Genomic DNA, 17,087 nt, shown 5'->3' with positions numbered 1-17,087 from the left:
CCCTGGACAGTCTAGAACAGTGGTTCTCAACCTGTGGGTTATGACCCCTTTGACAAACCTCTATCTCCAAAAATATTTACATCATGATTCATAACAGTAGCAAAATTACAGTTATGAAGTAGCAATGAAAAATATTAGAAAGGTTGAGAACCACTGGTCTGGAACTATGTAGACCAGGCTGGCCTTGAAGTTACTCTGATCTTGTCTATACCAGGGAAGTTCTAGGATTACAACAATGTGCAATCATGCCCAGTTCACACATAGTCTAGAGCTTCCCACTGAGAACAGACTACAGGAATAATGATTTAGGAAACAGTTTCATCATCAAAGATACACCTCAGGAGTCCCAAAAGAGTGGACTCAGCCATCCATCACCACAGAGCAAAATTATGATAAGTTAGGCACCAACGTGTTCTTCCGGAATTTCTTTTTGTTTTGTTTTGTTTTGTTTTGTTTTGTTTTGTTTTGTTTTGTTTCGAGACAGGGTATGTAGCCTTGGCTGTCCTGGAACTCACTTTGTAGACCAGGCTGGCCTCGAACTCAGAAATCCCCCTGCCTCTGCCTTCGAAGTGCTGGGATTAAATGCATGCGCCACCATGCCCAGCCCGGAATTTCTTTCAATAGTTTTCCCTCTTTAGTCAATAAACAATGCTCATCTATCTTGTGTCCTGAGCCACTGCTAGTTCACCAGGAAGATGAAGCACTTGACTCATGGAAATGATGAGCTGATAGAGACAATTGTGTGTGTGTGTGTGTGTGTGTGTGTGTGTGTGTGTGTACATACATACACACATACATTCACACGTATATAAATATATATAATCAGAAGTTAGTACCTGTATATGAAAGAGAACTTGTTGTCATTGTCTTCATGAATTACCTCATCTCATATTTTCCAGTTGAATCAAGTTCCTTGTAAATTTCATTTTATGACTCATAAAATCCCACTGCATTTATACTATAGTTTCATTATACATCCATCTATATTGATGGACATCTGGGCGTATTCCATTTCTTTGCTATTGTGAAGAGTAGTGGTAAACATGGATGTGTCAGTATCTCTGTGGTATGAAAGAGATTTTCAGGTATATATCCAGAAGAGGTTAGCTACATGATTGAGTAGTTTCAATTTCAGAAACTACCACTAATGTTGCATAGTGAGGTCTATTGTCTCAAAACCAAAACAAGTCAAACAAACTAAACACAAGAACAAAACCCCAGACTGATTTCATTGTAACAAACTACATTCCCTCAAAGAGTCATCAAAGTCTCCCTTTTCTTCACATCCTCAGATTTGCTGTCCATTGATGACGGCCATTCTGAGCAGGTAAGAAGTTAGCTAAGGAGGTTAAACGCTTTAAAAAAAATTGACTGTATGTCTTCTTCAGAGAGTTCTCTGCTCAGTTCCTTATCCCATGTCTTTATTGGCATGCTTTTCTTGTTTGGTTTTTTTAAGTCTAGGTCTTTTCAAGCAATACACCATGATTCATAGGGAATGGACTACTGAAGCTCAGGCTTGTTTCTGTCAGTTCTCACAAGGTGGATTTCTTTGGGTGGCACAGGCTACTGCTTCAGCTGAACCCAGTTACTGTTTCTTTGGCTCCCCTTTTCTGATTATTTCCCTTCACCCTTTCCAAGAAGGTTATCACAAGTCTTTTGTTGTCTGTTTTTGTTGTTGTTGTTTTCTGAGACAGGGTCTCTCTCCCTCTCCCTCTCCCCCTCCCTCCCTCCCTCCAGCATAGGTTGTTCTGCAACTCATGTGTAGATCAGGCTGGCCTTAGAGATCACAGAGTTCTGTCTGTCTCTGCCTTCTGAGTGCTGGAGTTAAAAGTATGTACCGCCACAACTGGCTCTGGATTTCAACCTCACAGGATATCATGCTACCAACAAAGGTATGTATTTTAGGGTAGAAAAACAATACACACAGAGATGGGGTTTTTATAAAACAAAGTAAAGAGATTCTACACAGGAATATGATTTTGAGAATAGTAATATATGTAGCACATATGGTCAAATATATTGTGAAGAGACAAATAGTAAATATTTGTAGATTGGAGGCTACAACAACTCAGTTGTGCTAGGGTCTCTGTGAGTTCAAGACCAGCCTGGTAAGCTGCAGGTCACCCAAGGTTACATATTGAGATCCTGTCTCAAAAAAAAAAAACAAAAAAACAAAAAACAAAACAAAACAAAACAAAAAACCCAAAAAGACAAAACAACAACAACAACCCCAAAAATCAACCAAACAAACAAACAAACAAAAAAACCAAAAAAAACCAAAAAACAAAAAAAAAACAAACCATAATGGGCACAAGCTGGCTCAATGGTTAATGGCACATGTTCAATTCCTGGGACCTGAATGTTGTTAATAAAGAACAAACTCCCATAAATAGTTCTCCGACTTCCACACATGTGCCATGGCACTCATGCATGTGCACACACACACATGCACACAACTTCACTATTTATTGTCTTATGTGTCAATGATTCTATAACGAGTGGTTGAGTCTGTCTATGTAGTTCATTACAAATGGAACACATGGAAAACAGGTACAATGAGTTAACATGAAAAGAGAAAAGTTATAAGGAATAGTGAATGCTATAGAATTTCACTTATGGATTTATCTCAAAAGCTACTTGTATATGGTGAAAAGATTACTAATTATTGACAGTGCAGTTTCAAGATGGTGTGACTAGGGGATAGACTGTCAACACAAATTAGATTCTTAAAAGAAGAAACTGGTCAGGAAAACCCCACTAATCTGAGGTAACACATATGTAAGTACTGATGTCATATAAACAAAAGTGTGCAACCAGACATACATATTAGACACACTTTTGACAGAGAACAGTATCTTGTTTCCTTTCTTGCATTATAGAAACATTATTATCCCACAATAAATAGGAATATCGTTGATACGAAAATCCCCCAAATTTTCCTATAGTCTGGTAACAAATGTATCTTTTGCCATCTTCTATAGAGAAACATTTCTCAGCCCATTGCTTTAGGGTTTCCTCCTTGGATGAAAACCGGAAATCAGATTACAAATGTCTCTCACAAATAATGTGTCTATTAATAAGCAGTGTATATCTAGATATTTTAAAGTACAGAAGAAATAATGTACAATAAACTCCTTTAAAAAAAAAGATTTATTTCATGTATGTGAGTACACTGTCGCTGCTTTCAGACACACCAGAAGAGGGCATCGGATCTCATTATAGACGGTTGTGAGCCACCATGTAGTTGTTGGGAATTGAACTCAGGACCTCTGGGAGAGCAGCCAGCGCTCTTAAGCCATCTCTCCAGCCCCAATAAATTCTTTTAAAACATTCTCTTCAAGTAATTTAAAGATTATACCTCAGTTAGGAATATGTTTATAGACTATGAGGAAATATGCTTCACACAAAAACTGAGCCTAAAAAGAACTGTGTCTACTATGAGCTGCTTGCTATTTATTATCATCTGACATGCTGTTAAAAGCCTTTTAACACTCAGAACACAGTAGTGTCTCTCTCCATTCTAGACCCAGTGCTGCACATCCAGTTGGGATGCTCTCTGCATTTCTATGTAGGGATGATGAGGGCCCCTCAGTGGGTTTTATTATGGAACAATTTCCTATGGCATTGCTAAGGCTTCTTGCAAGTGTGAGTCCGCTGATGGCATTTCAACACAGACTTCTGGAGGAATGCCTTCCCACATTTTTGACAGACAAAAGATCTCCCCCTAGTGTGAGTCATCTGATGCCTAGGTAAAGATGACTTATTGTAGAAGCCCTTCCCACACTCAGGGCACACATAGGGCTTCTCGCCTGTGTGAATTTGCTGATGGGACGTCAGTGCTGACTTCTGGATGAAGGTCTTCCCGCATTTTTGACAGACAAAAGGTCTCTCCTTAGTGTGAGTTATCTGATGTCTATGCAAAGACGACCTGCCAAAGAAACCCTTCCCACATTCAGGGCACATGTAGGGTTTCTCGCCAGTGTGAATCCGCTGATGATCTCGAAGTTGGCCCTTTGAAGCCAGGGCCTTCCCACAGTCACTGCATTTGTAAGGCTTTTCCCCAGTGTGTATTCTCTGATGTGTCCGCAGTACTGACTTCTGACTAAAGGCTTTCCCACACTCACTACATATATGGTGTTTTTCTCCAGTATGAATTTTCGTGTGTAGATTGAGGGACGATCGTCGGCTGAAGGCCTTCCCACATTCGGAACATGCATAAGGCGTCTCCCCGGTATGAATGCGGAGATGCTCTTTCAGTTGGGAGGAGTTGCTGAACGACTTCGCACAATAGTCGCATTTGTAAGGTCTCTCCCCTGTGTGAATTCGATGATGGACCGTCAGCTGGGATGTGTGACTGAATGATTTCCCGCAGTAATGGCACGTATAAGGCTTCTCTCCTGTGTGAGTCTGCTGATGAGATGTCAGCTGTGACCTCTGAAAGAAGGCCTTCCCACATTTATGACAGACGAAAGGTTTATCCCTCGTGTGAGTAATCTGATGTCTTAGGAAACCTGACCTACCATGGAAGCCTTTTCCACATTCAGTACACACGTAAGGCTTCTCTCCTGTGTGAATTCGCTCATGCTCTTCCAGTTGGTACTTAGACGCCAAAGCTTTCCCACAGATGCTGCACTTGTGAGGCTTCTCCACCTTGTGAATTCGGCGATGCACATTCAGCGTGAATGAGTACGTAAAGGACTTCCCACAGTCCCGGCACTTGTAGGGCTTCTCCCCCGTGTGAACCCGACGGTGCATCTTCAGTTGGGATGCGTAAGTGAACGATTTCCCACAGTCGCTGCATCTGTGGGAATTCTTGCCCAGGTGAAGTCTCTGGTGAGTGCTGAGCTCGGACTTCTGGTTGAACGTTTTCCCACACTCGCTGCACTCGTGGTGTGTTTGTCTGATATGGATCTTCTGGTGAACGGTGAGGCTTGACTTTCGCTTGAAGGCTTTTCCACAGTCACCGCATTCATAAGGTTTCTCCTTCATATGAATCTGGTAGTGCACTTTCAGTCGGGACGTACAGCTGAACAGTTTCCCACAAACGGTACATTTGTAAGGCTTCTCCCCAGTGTGAATTGTCTCATGCGTGCTGAGGATTGATTTCTGCTTGAAGGCCTTCCCACATACGGGACACACGTAAGGTCTCTCCCCTGTATGTATCCGATAATGTACCTTCAGCTGGGATGTATTATTGAATGATTTGCCACAGTCCCGACACTCATAAGGTTTCTCTCCAGTGTGAATTCGATGGTGGACCTGCAGGTTGGACGTTCGACTAAATGACTTCCCGCAGTCGGGACACTCATAAGGTTTCTCTGGGTGAGTTTCTTGATGGGAGGCAAACTCTGTCTTCTGGAGGAAGGCTTCCCCACACTTGTGACAGACAAAAGGTCCTTCTCCAGCGTGAGCTGCCTGGTGTTTACAGAAAGCAGATTCGTCATAGAAGACTTTTCTACATTCCGTGCCTTCATCTAGTTTCTCACGAGAATGAGCTTCTTTCTCTGTCAGTTGTTTATGGGTGGGAACTTTTCTGCACTGGTTACCTTTGCACGGATTCCATGTTTCACGAAGAATTGTACAGTTAGCATTAGAAGAGTCTTGCGGGAGGAGGTGAGCAGATGTAACAAGACCATTCAGCTGTTTTGTGACACTGCCTTGCTCTTCACCGTTGGCTTCAAGGTTAGGGTTCAAACGTTTTGCAAGTAACCTTGGAGCTCCCTTTTGTGTAGAAAAAAGGTTAGCTACGAAGGGAGTGGTCTTCCCGGGCTCTTTCCACCCACAGTCTCTATCTGCTCGCGCTGTTTTCTTGTTGAGGGAAGCCCCAGGACTCCAGGGTGGGATCTGGTTTTGCCCATCTCTTTGTGCAGGGTCAGGATCTTGCCACAGTTCTTCTAAAATCGAGCACCACAAGCCATGCCTTGTGACTGCGCTTGCCTTACTAGTTTGGAATGCTGCCTCCTCAGATGCTTTCTGCTGAGGCCTGTAAAACTCTGATTCCACTTCTGGGAGAAGGAAAGAGGTGAGAAGAATATGCACAGTGAACAGGATGGGTGAGAAACCACAGAGTTAATAAGCAACACGAAGAAAAAAAAATCTGTGAGGTACTTATGCCAACGAGCAGAACATGCCTAGATCCCTTATGACACGCCACACATTAGCCGTGGGACACTTGACTACCAGGCAACTTTCTTTATGATGGAAACGAACTCATTTTATCCCACAAACCATCTCATAAAGCAATTACAACCGCTTTCCCTGTTTTACAGATGAAGAAACAGTAATGTGAATTCTTAGATCAGTGGTAAAGATGGCCGCGATAATCTGTGGGGAAGATTGTCTGGACGAAGGCAATGAATTTGACTCATGTAGGAGACCTAGTGAGGTGAGGGGTAGGGGAAGAAAGTGTTAAGGCTACTACAAGGTAGCCAAGAGTTGAAAGCAAACAGAGACCAACAGAGCAGAGGACTCCATCAGTTCTAGAGAACAGCATACTCACGCCTTTGGCCCATTTGTTCATCTAGTTAAGGACTCACTGTCACTCACTGTTGTTAGGGGTGGAAGTTTACTTAATCTAGAAAAGTATTCTCTATCTCTGAACCATAATCTAAAATCAGTAAATTTTCCTTTTTTTTAAAACATCAATTTACACATATAGTGGCCTTTCCTTACTTTTCTGATCTCAACTCTATATGAGCAGTTATAAGCATCTGCTTCTGTAGAAGGCTGGAGTTTAGTTTCCGGCACCCACAGCAGGAACCTGTTAACTCCAGCTCCAGAGGATCCAACATCCTCATCTGGCCTCTGTGGAAACCCTGATACATGTGGCATTTATTCACACACACACACACACACACACACACACACACACACACACACAGAGAGAGAGAGAGAGAGAGAGAGAGAGAGAGAAATATAAATAAGAAAAATCTACAACACTGATCACATATATCTAAGGGGTATCTACAGAATATTCCATCCAACAGAAATGGAATACAATCCTCAGCAGCCCATGGAAGTTTCTCAAAAACCAAAAAACAGACCATATGCTAGGTTACAAAACAAATCTGAACAATACAAAAAAAAAAAAGCTGGAAAAATGCTCTGCATCTTACAAGACCATAATGAAACAAAACTAAAAGCCAACCAGAAAGGAAACCACAGAAACCGCACAGATACATGGACATAGAACAGTATATTCTGAATAAACAGTGAGTCACAAAGAAATCGGGGAGGAAATGAAAGCATTTCTGGAACAAAATGAAGAGGAATGCCAACTTACCATGATCTTTGGATACAGCTCAGAGAGTTCCAAGAGAAAGGTGGTTTCTGAGATATTTACATTCAAGAAATCAGAGAGTTCAACTTAGTGATGCAATTAAAGGTCTCAAAGAAGAAGAAGGAGAAGGAGAAGAGGAGGAAGAGAAGGAGGAGGAGGAAGAGGAGGAAGAGGAAGAGGAGGAAGAGGAAGAGGAGGAAGACAAAAATCTAAAGTAGATGAAAGAAAAAAGATCTAACAGAATACACAGAAGGAAAAAAAGGAGATTGGGGTTCAAAATACTGCTCAGTTGTTAAGAGCACTGACTGCTCAGTTCCTAGCACCCACATGGCAGCTCACAACTCACTGGAACACCAGTCCTAGGGGATCAGATGCCCTCTTCTGGCCTCTGTGGGCACTGCACACACATGGTGTATATATGTTTGTGCAGGCAAAACACCCAACCATACACACTTAAAAAAAAAAAAAAAAAAGTGAGATGGAAAAAATCCTAGCCCAACTGACAGGAAAAGAAGACTCAAATTAATAAAATTAGAATGGAAAAAGAGAATATTACAACAGCTTCCAAAGGCATACAAAATACTGGGGAGTGAGTACTTGGAAATCTTACATTAAAAAACAAAAAATTAAAAAAAATAAGAGTAAATGATTAAAATTTTTGTCACATATGACCTATGAAAGTTAAAACCCTGCTGGGTGTAGTGGTTCATGCCTTTAATCACAGCACTTGGGAGGCAGAGGCAGGTGGATCTCTGAGTTCAAGGCCAGCCCGGTCTACAGAGTGAGATCCAGAACAGTTAGAGCTATATAATGAGACCACATCTTGAAAAACAACAACAAAAGAAGACAATAAAACAAAGAAAAAACCCAAGGAAATTAAGTCAAGAAGATATAAACAAAATAGATTCATAAGAAGCAACAGTGAAGCACCTGCATGCAAAGAAAAGCCCAAGATTCACCGGGGGATCTTCCCAAATCTTTCAGGCAACACTCCTTAAACCTTTTCATAAAGTAGAAAGGGGAGAAACATTAAAAGACACACTGTACGAAGCTAGTGTTGGCATCTAATACCAAAACTGTAAGGACACAACACAACAACAACAACTACAGCAGCAGCAACAACCACAACCACAACCACAACAGAAACTACAGAATAATTCCCTTAATAAAAATGGACACAAAACATCTTAGGAAAAAAATTCAAAACACATTCAAGAATTAAGAATATTAAGAAGCATCTTTAACAAATTGTGCTGGGACAACCTGTAAAAAAAATGAAGCTGAATCCCCAGCTTTCTCTTTTCTTAAAAATGTTTATTTAAGCCAGGCGTGGTGGCGCACGCCTTTAATCCCAGCACTCGGGAGGCAGAGGCAGGCGGATTTCTGAGTTCGAGGCCAGCCTGGTCTACAAAGTGAGCTCCAGGACAGCCAGGGCTACACAGAGAAACCCTGTCTCAAAATAAACAAAAAACAAACAAAAAAACAAAAAAAAATGTTTATTTACTTTGTTTCATGTGTGTGGGTATTTGCTGATAGTGTCTGTGGGGATCAAATCCCCTAGAACTGGAACTGCAGACAGTTGTGAGCTGCCGTATGGGTACTGGGAACCAAACTTGGTGCTGTGGAGAGCAGCAAGTCTCTTAAGCCCTGATAAACAACTTAGACTGAGAATCTTAATATAATAGATAGCATTCTAGAACTCCTACAAGAGACAGAAGCAAAACTTAAAGATACAGGCATGGGGGGGCGGGGGGGGCTGGTGAGATGGCTCAGTGGTTAAGAGTACTGACTGCTCTTCCAAAGGTCCTGAGTTCAAATCCCAGCAACCACATGGTGGCTCACAACCATCTGTAACGAAATCTGATGCCCTCTTCTGGAGTGTCTGAAGACAGCTACTATATATATATGAGACAAGCATGGTCTAGGACTTCTAGAAAATGACTGCAATAGCACAGGGAAAAAATTCCATGAACTGATAAACGGGGTTATATAAAAACCCGTACAGCAAAAGAAACAGTCACCAGAATGAAGAGGCAGCCTATAAAATGGCAAAGAATATTTTCTAACTATAGATTAATATATAGACTATGCAAAAATACCAAATTCCCCAATCAAGCAATAATCTATTTAATGGATAATTCTCAAAAGGTATTCAAATGGCCAATACACATTTGAAAACATGTTCAATATTTTTAATCATCAGAGAAACACAGTTTCAAACTTCTCTCATATCTAGGTCACCCTAGTCAGAATGGCTATTAAGAAAAGATCCAGGGCTAGTGGGATGGCTCAGTGGTTAGGAGCACTGACTGCTCTTCCAGAGGTCCTGAGTTCAATTCCCAGCAACGACACAGTGGCTCACAACCATCTGTAATGGGATTTGATGTTCTCTTCTGGTGTGTCTGAAGACAGCAACAGTGTACTCATGCACAGAAAACAAATTAATAAATCCTTTTAAAAAAAAAAAAAAAGAAAAGAAACAAACAAGAAACACCAAAAAGGAAAGCTACACCCCCGTGCACTGCTCCAGGGTGTGTCAACTGCTGTAGCCACTAAAGAAGTCCTCAAAGAACTAAAAACAGGACTACCATATGACCCGGCCAGACCGACCTGCCTATATGCCGGAGGGACTCTGTATGAACATAAGCAGACATGTTTGCAGAGCCATATTTATGCTGCACGGAGACATGAGACCAGATGTCTCTCAAGAGATGAAAGCATTAACAGAATGCAGAACATACACGCAGAACATACAACCTCATGGGGTTTTAGTTAGCCATAAAGGAAAAAAAACAAAATCCTGACAACTGTAGTGACATGGATGGGACTTGCCATGATGTGAGGGGAATTAAGTGGCACTCGAAGACAGAGTACCACATTTTTTTTCTTAGAGGTGGACTCTAGATTTTAATTTCTGCATAGGTATGTCTGTATGTGTTGTATATAAAGAGTCGAAGTAGGAAAAGGTACTTCAAAAAAGGGGATCTTAAGGGAGGAAGAAAAAAGAAAAAGAGTAGTGGAACATATGTGACATGTAGGCAGAAAGGAGACAATTTGTAGCAAGGAGAGGGACCAACAAGACGGGGCTGGAGGAGGTCAGCATGGGAAAGGCCAGGAGAGGAAAACTCGTGACAGCTATCACAAGAAAAAGACAACCAAACTAACTTAAAAAGATCCAATGAGACTATCACCAGCTATGCTGAAAGCTTTGTATCTCACAAGTGTATCTTCTCCACGCTGACACAGCTGTCTGTCTGCCTATACTTCTGCCACACTGGAGACTGAGCCCAAGGCTCTCTGAATGTCAGCCTGCCACTCCACCACTGAGATATGTGTCCTCACTCCTGGTCCATAGTTACAAAGTATTGTAGGATTAGCTGTAGAGAGGTAGTGTCGGGGCAAGCCTGGTGCCCACGACCCTGGTCTGTACTCACAATGCACTGTAGCATTAGCTGTAAAGAGTCGGGAAGCAGACAAGCTCGGTGCCCACCACTAGGGGAAGGGACGAGTGAGGAAGGCTGGTGCCGGCCCTCTAATACCATCCACCTCCATCCAGGGCCTACTCACTCACCTTGACACCAACAAGGATGTGGGAGCTTGGCCTCTCCTGTCCGTGCCTCCTTTCTTTTCTTTATCCTGAAGATGGCCCCAGGGCTAGGAACAGGGTAGCCTGTAGTTGGAAGAATATCTGCTTAGTGTGTAGCTTTAGAGGTCATCCAATAAGCTTTGTACTGGCTGATTGGAAAATTAATATCTTGTACTGGGCACAGAGTAATTAACTCGGAGTGTCAAAAAGTAATTGGGACAAAGCATGGGGGAAAACCATGTCCCACTTTTGATATCCCGCCATGTTCTAGCAAAAGAAGGAGGAAATATTTTCAACGAAGCCCATCCTGTATCCCCGGGCCAGCCATGCTCACCCACTGCCAAGAGGTGGCTGTAGATCTCCAGCATCACGTCCTGGTACAGGTGTCTCTGGACGGAGTCCAGGCGTCGCCACTCCTCCTGGCTGAAGTCCACAGTCACATCCTCAAAGGACACCAATCTCTGTAACAGAAAAGGTAACACTGTAACAGTCTATGATACACAGAGTGCAGTCCATTCTGAGTTACTCTTCACCAGAGAGGTAGACAGGGCACACAGCACAGCAGCTCAGCGGTTCTTTACTATGACAGATCATTCAGCTTTCCAGAAAATATCTATTCCATATTATATGAATCATATATAATATAAATATATATTATATAATGTGTGCTATATAAATATTTCAGAAGTTAAGAAAGTTCATAAAAATATCCATCTCTTGTACACTCAGATTTTCATCCCCAAAGCAGCCAGACATGGGTTGTCACTAATACTTCAAAAAAGAATAAGCAGTTTGACACTTAGAACTAACATTATTCTAGGCTTCAGGGAAGGCAGCTCAGTGGAGTGGTGAATTATCATGATTCATTGAGAACCAGGCGAGGGAGGAGTACTCAAGACTAAAGAGTTTGCACAAAATCGACAGCGATGTTTCATTTTAACTTGGGGAGTTCATTTTCATTTTCACTAATTCAGAAAAATCCCACATCAAATACCTCCAGGATCTTTGGACATAAATAATCCATCCACGAGCCAGAAGACAACTCACTGAAAGATATATTACAAATTAAAAAAAAAAAAAGCTTGAAATTGTCTCTTAAGACAATAACAGGTAGGTGTGGTGCACGCCTTTAATCCCAGTGCTCTGAAGAAAAAGGCAGGTGGATGGCTATCAGTTCACGGCTAATCTGGTCTAGGCTGTGAATTCTAGCCAGAGAAGGCTACACAATGAGACTCTGTCTCAAACAAACAAACAAACAAACAAAACAATAACAAGTATTAGACAGATTAGAAAGTTAAATAAATATTCTGCCAGAAAAAGGAAAAAAATCAAAAAAACTTTAATATAGAGAATTAGGGTGAAGGAGATGGCTCAGCAGGTAAAAATGATTGCTGCCCTGCTTGACCAAGATATACAGAGAGAGAGAGAAAGAGAGAGAGAGAAAGAGAGAGAGAGAGAGCTGGAAGTTGTCCTCTGACTTCCACACAATGCCTGAGTATGCACGTACCATTCCCCTACAATGAATGAAAACAAAATCTAAACAATCAATAATTTAAAAAATACAGTGGGGAATCAAGTTTGAATGGCAGGATTTCCAGAAGAGGGAGTGAAAAGGAAATAAATTTCTGATTCACACAGCATACAGAGACTTCAGGGAGAATAAGAAAGTGTTTCCCAACCTACACACTGACTCTAGCCAAAGGACAGGTGCTGCTACAGAAATATTTCCAATGCATCTCTACAGTGTGTGCATACATCTGACAAGTTATTTCATATATAAGTAATGGCATGTATGGTATACTGGAAGAATCTTGTCCAGTCATGGAGCTGTGTGAGAAGTCTGAATGCTTGTGAGCAGACAAGATCTGTGACCTCAGTTTCTTCAAAAACTATGGAGTTGTCCTTGGAATGGGTTTTCATGCTCCTTCCAGGTCAAGTGGATAGGAGTGAATTTACTTCAGGTTACTCATTACAACTGGGTATTGTTATTTGTTTACGTGTCTCTGGAAAAACATGGTTTTGCTGTGTGTGGCTTGTCTGCCCCATAAACCTTGCCCTTGTGATTAGACACACCTTACACATGTGACTCCCCTTAAGCCCTCTGAATATAAATTGTCTGATGCTTGGAATAAAGTTGGTCACTGCATGAGACTTTAGTCGGCCTCTGTTATGGTTTATGTATGTTCTACCCAGGGAGTGGCAGGCACTATTGGAAGGTGTGGCCCTATTAGAGTAGGTGTGTCACTGTGGGTGTGGGCTTTAAGAGCATCATCCTAGCTGCCTAGAAGCCAGTATTCTGCTAGCAGCCTTCAGATGAAGATTTCAGCTCTGCCTGCACCATGCCTGCCTGGGTGCCGCCATGTTCCCGCCTTCAGAATAATAGACTGATTCTCTGAACCTGTAAGCCAGCCCCAACTAAATGTCTTCATAAGAGTTGCCTTGGTCATGGTGTCTGCTCACAGCAGCAAAACCCTAACTAAGACAGCCTTATTTCTTGGCTCCATTCTCCCAGGTCTCACTGCCTCTAGAGCCATAAACAGTATGGATCTTATTTTTTGGCAAGGCATCCTCAGTCACTCATCTCTAAGACTTACCCGCTACGAATCCATGGCAAATGAACTCCTTCAAGAGACTCACAAAATTACAGTGGCTATGAAATGGGACAAGAAGATACAGGACTGAGGATATTGGGGGGGGGGGCACAGGTTTGAGGGCTGCATCTACCTAAGCACCAGGAGGCAGGACAATGAGTGACATGACAGACTAGGAGGTACAGGAGCACTGGCCCCTGTGCTCTGCTCTTAGCTGGAGGAGCCCAGGATCTGCTACTTCCCATGTCTGTCCTCCAGTTTTAGAGAACTGGGCCCTCGGCAGCTGCTGCTTACCTCACGGGACCCTTCCTGCTCCTGTGGGTGCAGTCTCTGGGCCTTCTGGGACAATTTCATGTCAGCAGGTATGTTTCCTCTCTTGCCTCTTTGCTGGCAGATGCAATTTTTCTCAGGAACTGGAAGCTGGTTGAGTGGCTAGAGGTTCCCAGGAGAGCAGCTGAGCAGAGAGGCCAGCTGTGGTGAGGTAGAAAAATCCCCCAGCCTGGCTGATGTGGCCTGCCTTTGACCTAAAGAGACAGCAGAAAGCCCCAGTGAGGGAATGACCTTGTATCCTCAGCCAACATTTGCCCATGAGTTTCTAAGTGCCCAAGACATGCCCAGTGTAGACATGCTAGAACAGATAATACTCAGAAAAGCCCTGTCTGGTATTGACCAGGGTGATGACAAAGAAAACCCAAACACCATAATCTGGGGTCTGGGAAGATGGCGCAGTGGGTAAGAGAGCTTGCTGCACCAACGAGAGGCCCTGAGTTCAAATACCTAGCTATCTGAAAAAGGCAGGCTTGGCTACAAATGCCTGTAAGTCCAGTGCTGTGTGGGACAAAGAGAGGAGGACCTCTGGGCTCACTGGCTATCCGCCTAGCTCCAGGTTCAGCGACAGACCCAACCTCAACAGACCCAACCTCACGGGAATAAGGCTGGGGTGATGGAACACGACACTCAGTAGCTTACTCTGGCCTCAGTGCAGGTGCACTTACAGACTCGCACCTATGCCCACACCCACATGCATAGACTACATACAACACACATGCCAAAACCCCAAACAACTCCCCTTCCCTGAATTACACGCCAAACACGATAGTTAGGAAGGATTCACTGCAGCTGCTGTACCTTTGACTTGTGAGGAGATAAGGAATTAACCTCGCTGATGCCACAGTGAGGGCGCAGGTGTGTACCATGGGCACTGGGGATCTGCAGTGATATGACGCTCAGCCTGCCCTCAGAACCCACACAGAAAGACACATGAGAACGAGCAAGCTGCTCAGGCTGCTCCTTTTTCTGAGCTTTGCTAAGCTGTTCAGACACAGCCCTCCCCAGTCCCCAACTTTTTGAGACATGGCCTCACTGTGTTGCTGTAGCTGGCCTGCGGCTCTCTGCTTCCTGAGTGCTGGGACTAAAGGTGTGCGCCATTGTGCCCAGCTCTCACGAGAGCTCTTTTAAGCATGCCACCAGCATTGATACAACCATTTCTCTCTCAGAAATGACAACTAAGCTTATGGGCTGTTCCAGAACACACCCTAAGAGGAAGAGCAGGACCAGTCCCGTTCCTTCCCTACTCTAAACCACACCCAGTGCCCATGATCTCGGGCGGTCTCTGTGTGCCCAGCACCCAGAACCCTTTCTCCTTCTGAGAGCAGAGATGTGGTGCAGTGTGGTGTGGTGATGGCCACTCCTGGCTCTCTGTGCCTGTCTAGACATTTTCGTTTTCATCTATGCCCACATTGACATCCTGTTTCTCTTCCTTAAATTCAATGGCTCAATCCCTTCCCTGACTTGGAAACCCTGCACATAAACACCAGGCCCTCGACACAAAACATTTCTCCCTTGTCCACAATGTTTTTATGGTACACAGGACATATTCACTGTCATTCTGGACTTTAAGTAACCTCTGATAAGTGGACTGACCACAGGATTAATTTAACCACGGGGTTAAAATGGGCATACCTAGTTCCCCAGAACGTTATTACTTTGGCAGCCAAGATGACAATTTACTAGTTTCCAGAGAATCTTCAATAAACTCAATAGTGATACCCAAGGAACATACAACCTCCAATAAGGACACAGGGTCCTTCTGCTCAAGTGCCAATCACTGACTCTTATTGTGACCATATGGTCTCAGCAGAGGCAGCATTGACCCGCCTCATGTCCCAGCCCTCACATAAAACGGCCCGGGGATTAGGATTTGCCTTTTAAACGTTTGCTTTGCAGCGCTAGCTCTCTACAGGAGACTACATGCTGGGAACGAAAAGGTCCTGTTTTACAAGCCTTGCTACCTGCACAAAGGCTCAACTTGCAGCTCCGATGCCTGTGCCCTCTTTGCATATGCAAATCCCCTGGCTTTTGTTCCACGTGTTCTTAGTATTAGTTCCGCAGGCAGAAGCCACAGGCTGACCGAGAATGGCTGGCTTTCCCAAATTAAGCCCAAACCACAAATAATCTCATTTTCCATTTGTATCTGCCTGTTCTCTTCTCGCAGGCTACTACTAGAAAGCAGCGCGATCGCCCTCAGAGACGCTAGCCCCAGGCTTGCGGTAGCTGGCTGCACTGTCTGTCTCTCTCAGCAACCCTGCTCTCCCAACTCCCATAGGATTCCCACCCCAGCTCAACCAGGGCATCCCTCCAGTAGCTGTGTCAGCTGTCACTCAACACAAATCAGCGCTCAACAGCACAGCATCCTCCCTGCGCCCCTGCCGCTCACCTCTCACAACAATGCAGAGAACTCTGCACAGGACGCGCAGTGTCCCTCCCTGCGACTTCCGCCCCCGGGCCCTCAGTGTTAGAATCCAAACTCTCCTGGAGTGCGGGCAACAATAACAGAACTGATCTGCGCGGAGATTTAAGCGGATATGACCGCTCGAGACCACTTCCGTTTACTGCGAATCAGTGTTCTTCGCCACCCTCCCACACCCCCTTTTTTCCCCTTGTGGAGGCTGGCGAAGCGCATGCGCGCTACTATTTGTGACGCTACAACTTGCCAATACTTCACTTGGATCTTCCTGTAGTTTCTGTTCCTTTAGGAGCTGTCATGGCCACTCCCACAATACAATGATACAGGGACCACCATCACAGTGTGCACATAAGCAGGCAAAGCTTGTGGACTGTGACACAGTGAAAGTCCAAGGCTGTCTCATATTTTCAGGGGATTTTACTTCCTACCTATACGTGTATATCAGTTATTTCCAAGAGACCGGGATGCTGCATATTACTAAAAATACCATTTTTTTTTCTGTATATTCTCAGGGACTTAAAAGATTTTTTTCCTCTAAACTAAGAAGTAAATAAAAAATAAATTAATAAATATAAAGAAAAAAAAAACTAGGTTTGTTGGGAAATGGGAATTGAAGCCATGTGGAATCTTTAAAGATGAAGGTCTGAAATAAATGTGACACTGAGGCTTTTCATGGGGACCAGAGGTGGAGAAAATCTGTTGTCAATGACAAGTGTTTTTATTTTAATTCTTCATTATTTATTGTGTGTTTTGCATATATAAGAAATAGTGTAGAGGAAGGTGGAGAGGGAGATAATGATAAATGGTGAGAGATCAATTGATGACGAAAACGTGCAGTACAGTAGAGGGAATAAATCCATAGGCCAAAGTCGAATATCTGAACAA

General features: G+C 43.4%; 1 protein-coding gene across 2 annotated transcripts; it reads right to left on the bottom strand.

The window, feature by feature from the left end:
* Positions 1–2,451: 2,451 nt before the first annotated feature.
* Zfp658 (zinc finger protein 658) lies at positions 2,452–16,392 on the bottom strand. 2 transcript variants are annotated; one of them, XM_006540757.3, is made up of 6 exons: positions 16,173–16,392; positions 14,585–14,687; positions 13,751–13,980; positions 11,200–11,326; positions 10,851–10,949; positions 2,452–6,005 (listed from the first exon to the last, which is right to left on the bottom strand). In XM_006540757.3, the coding sequence occupies exons 3-6, from the start codon at positions 13,808–13,810 to the stop codon at positions 3,628–3,630; spliced, it is 2,664 nt and encodes an 887-aa protein (XP_006540820.1). In that variant the 5' UTR covers positions 13,811–13,980; positions 14,585–14,687; positions 16,173–16,392; the 3' UTR covers positions 2,452–3,627. The 2 variants fall into 2 exon arrangements, with proteins under 2 accessions (XP_006540820.1, NP_001008549.1); NM_001008549.2 differs by lacking the exon at positions 14,585–14,687 and having other exon boundaries at positions 3,133–6,005; positions 16,173–16,224.
* Between the last annotated feature and the right edge of the window lie 695 nt (positions 16,393–17,087).

The sequence above is a fragment of the Mus musculus genome, chromosome 7 (genome assembly GCF_000001635.26).
Source record: "Mus musculus strain C57BL/6J chromosome 7, GRCm38.p6 C57BL/6J".
Classification (NCBI taxonomy): domain Eukaryota; kingdom Metazoa; phylum Chordata; class Mammalia; order Rodentia; family Muridae; genus Mus; species Mus musculus.
This window is presented reverse-complemented; position numbering and strand designations above follow the sequence as displayed.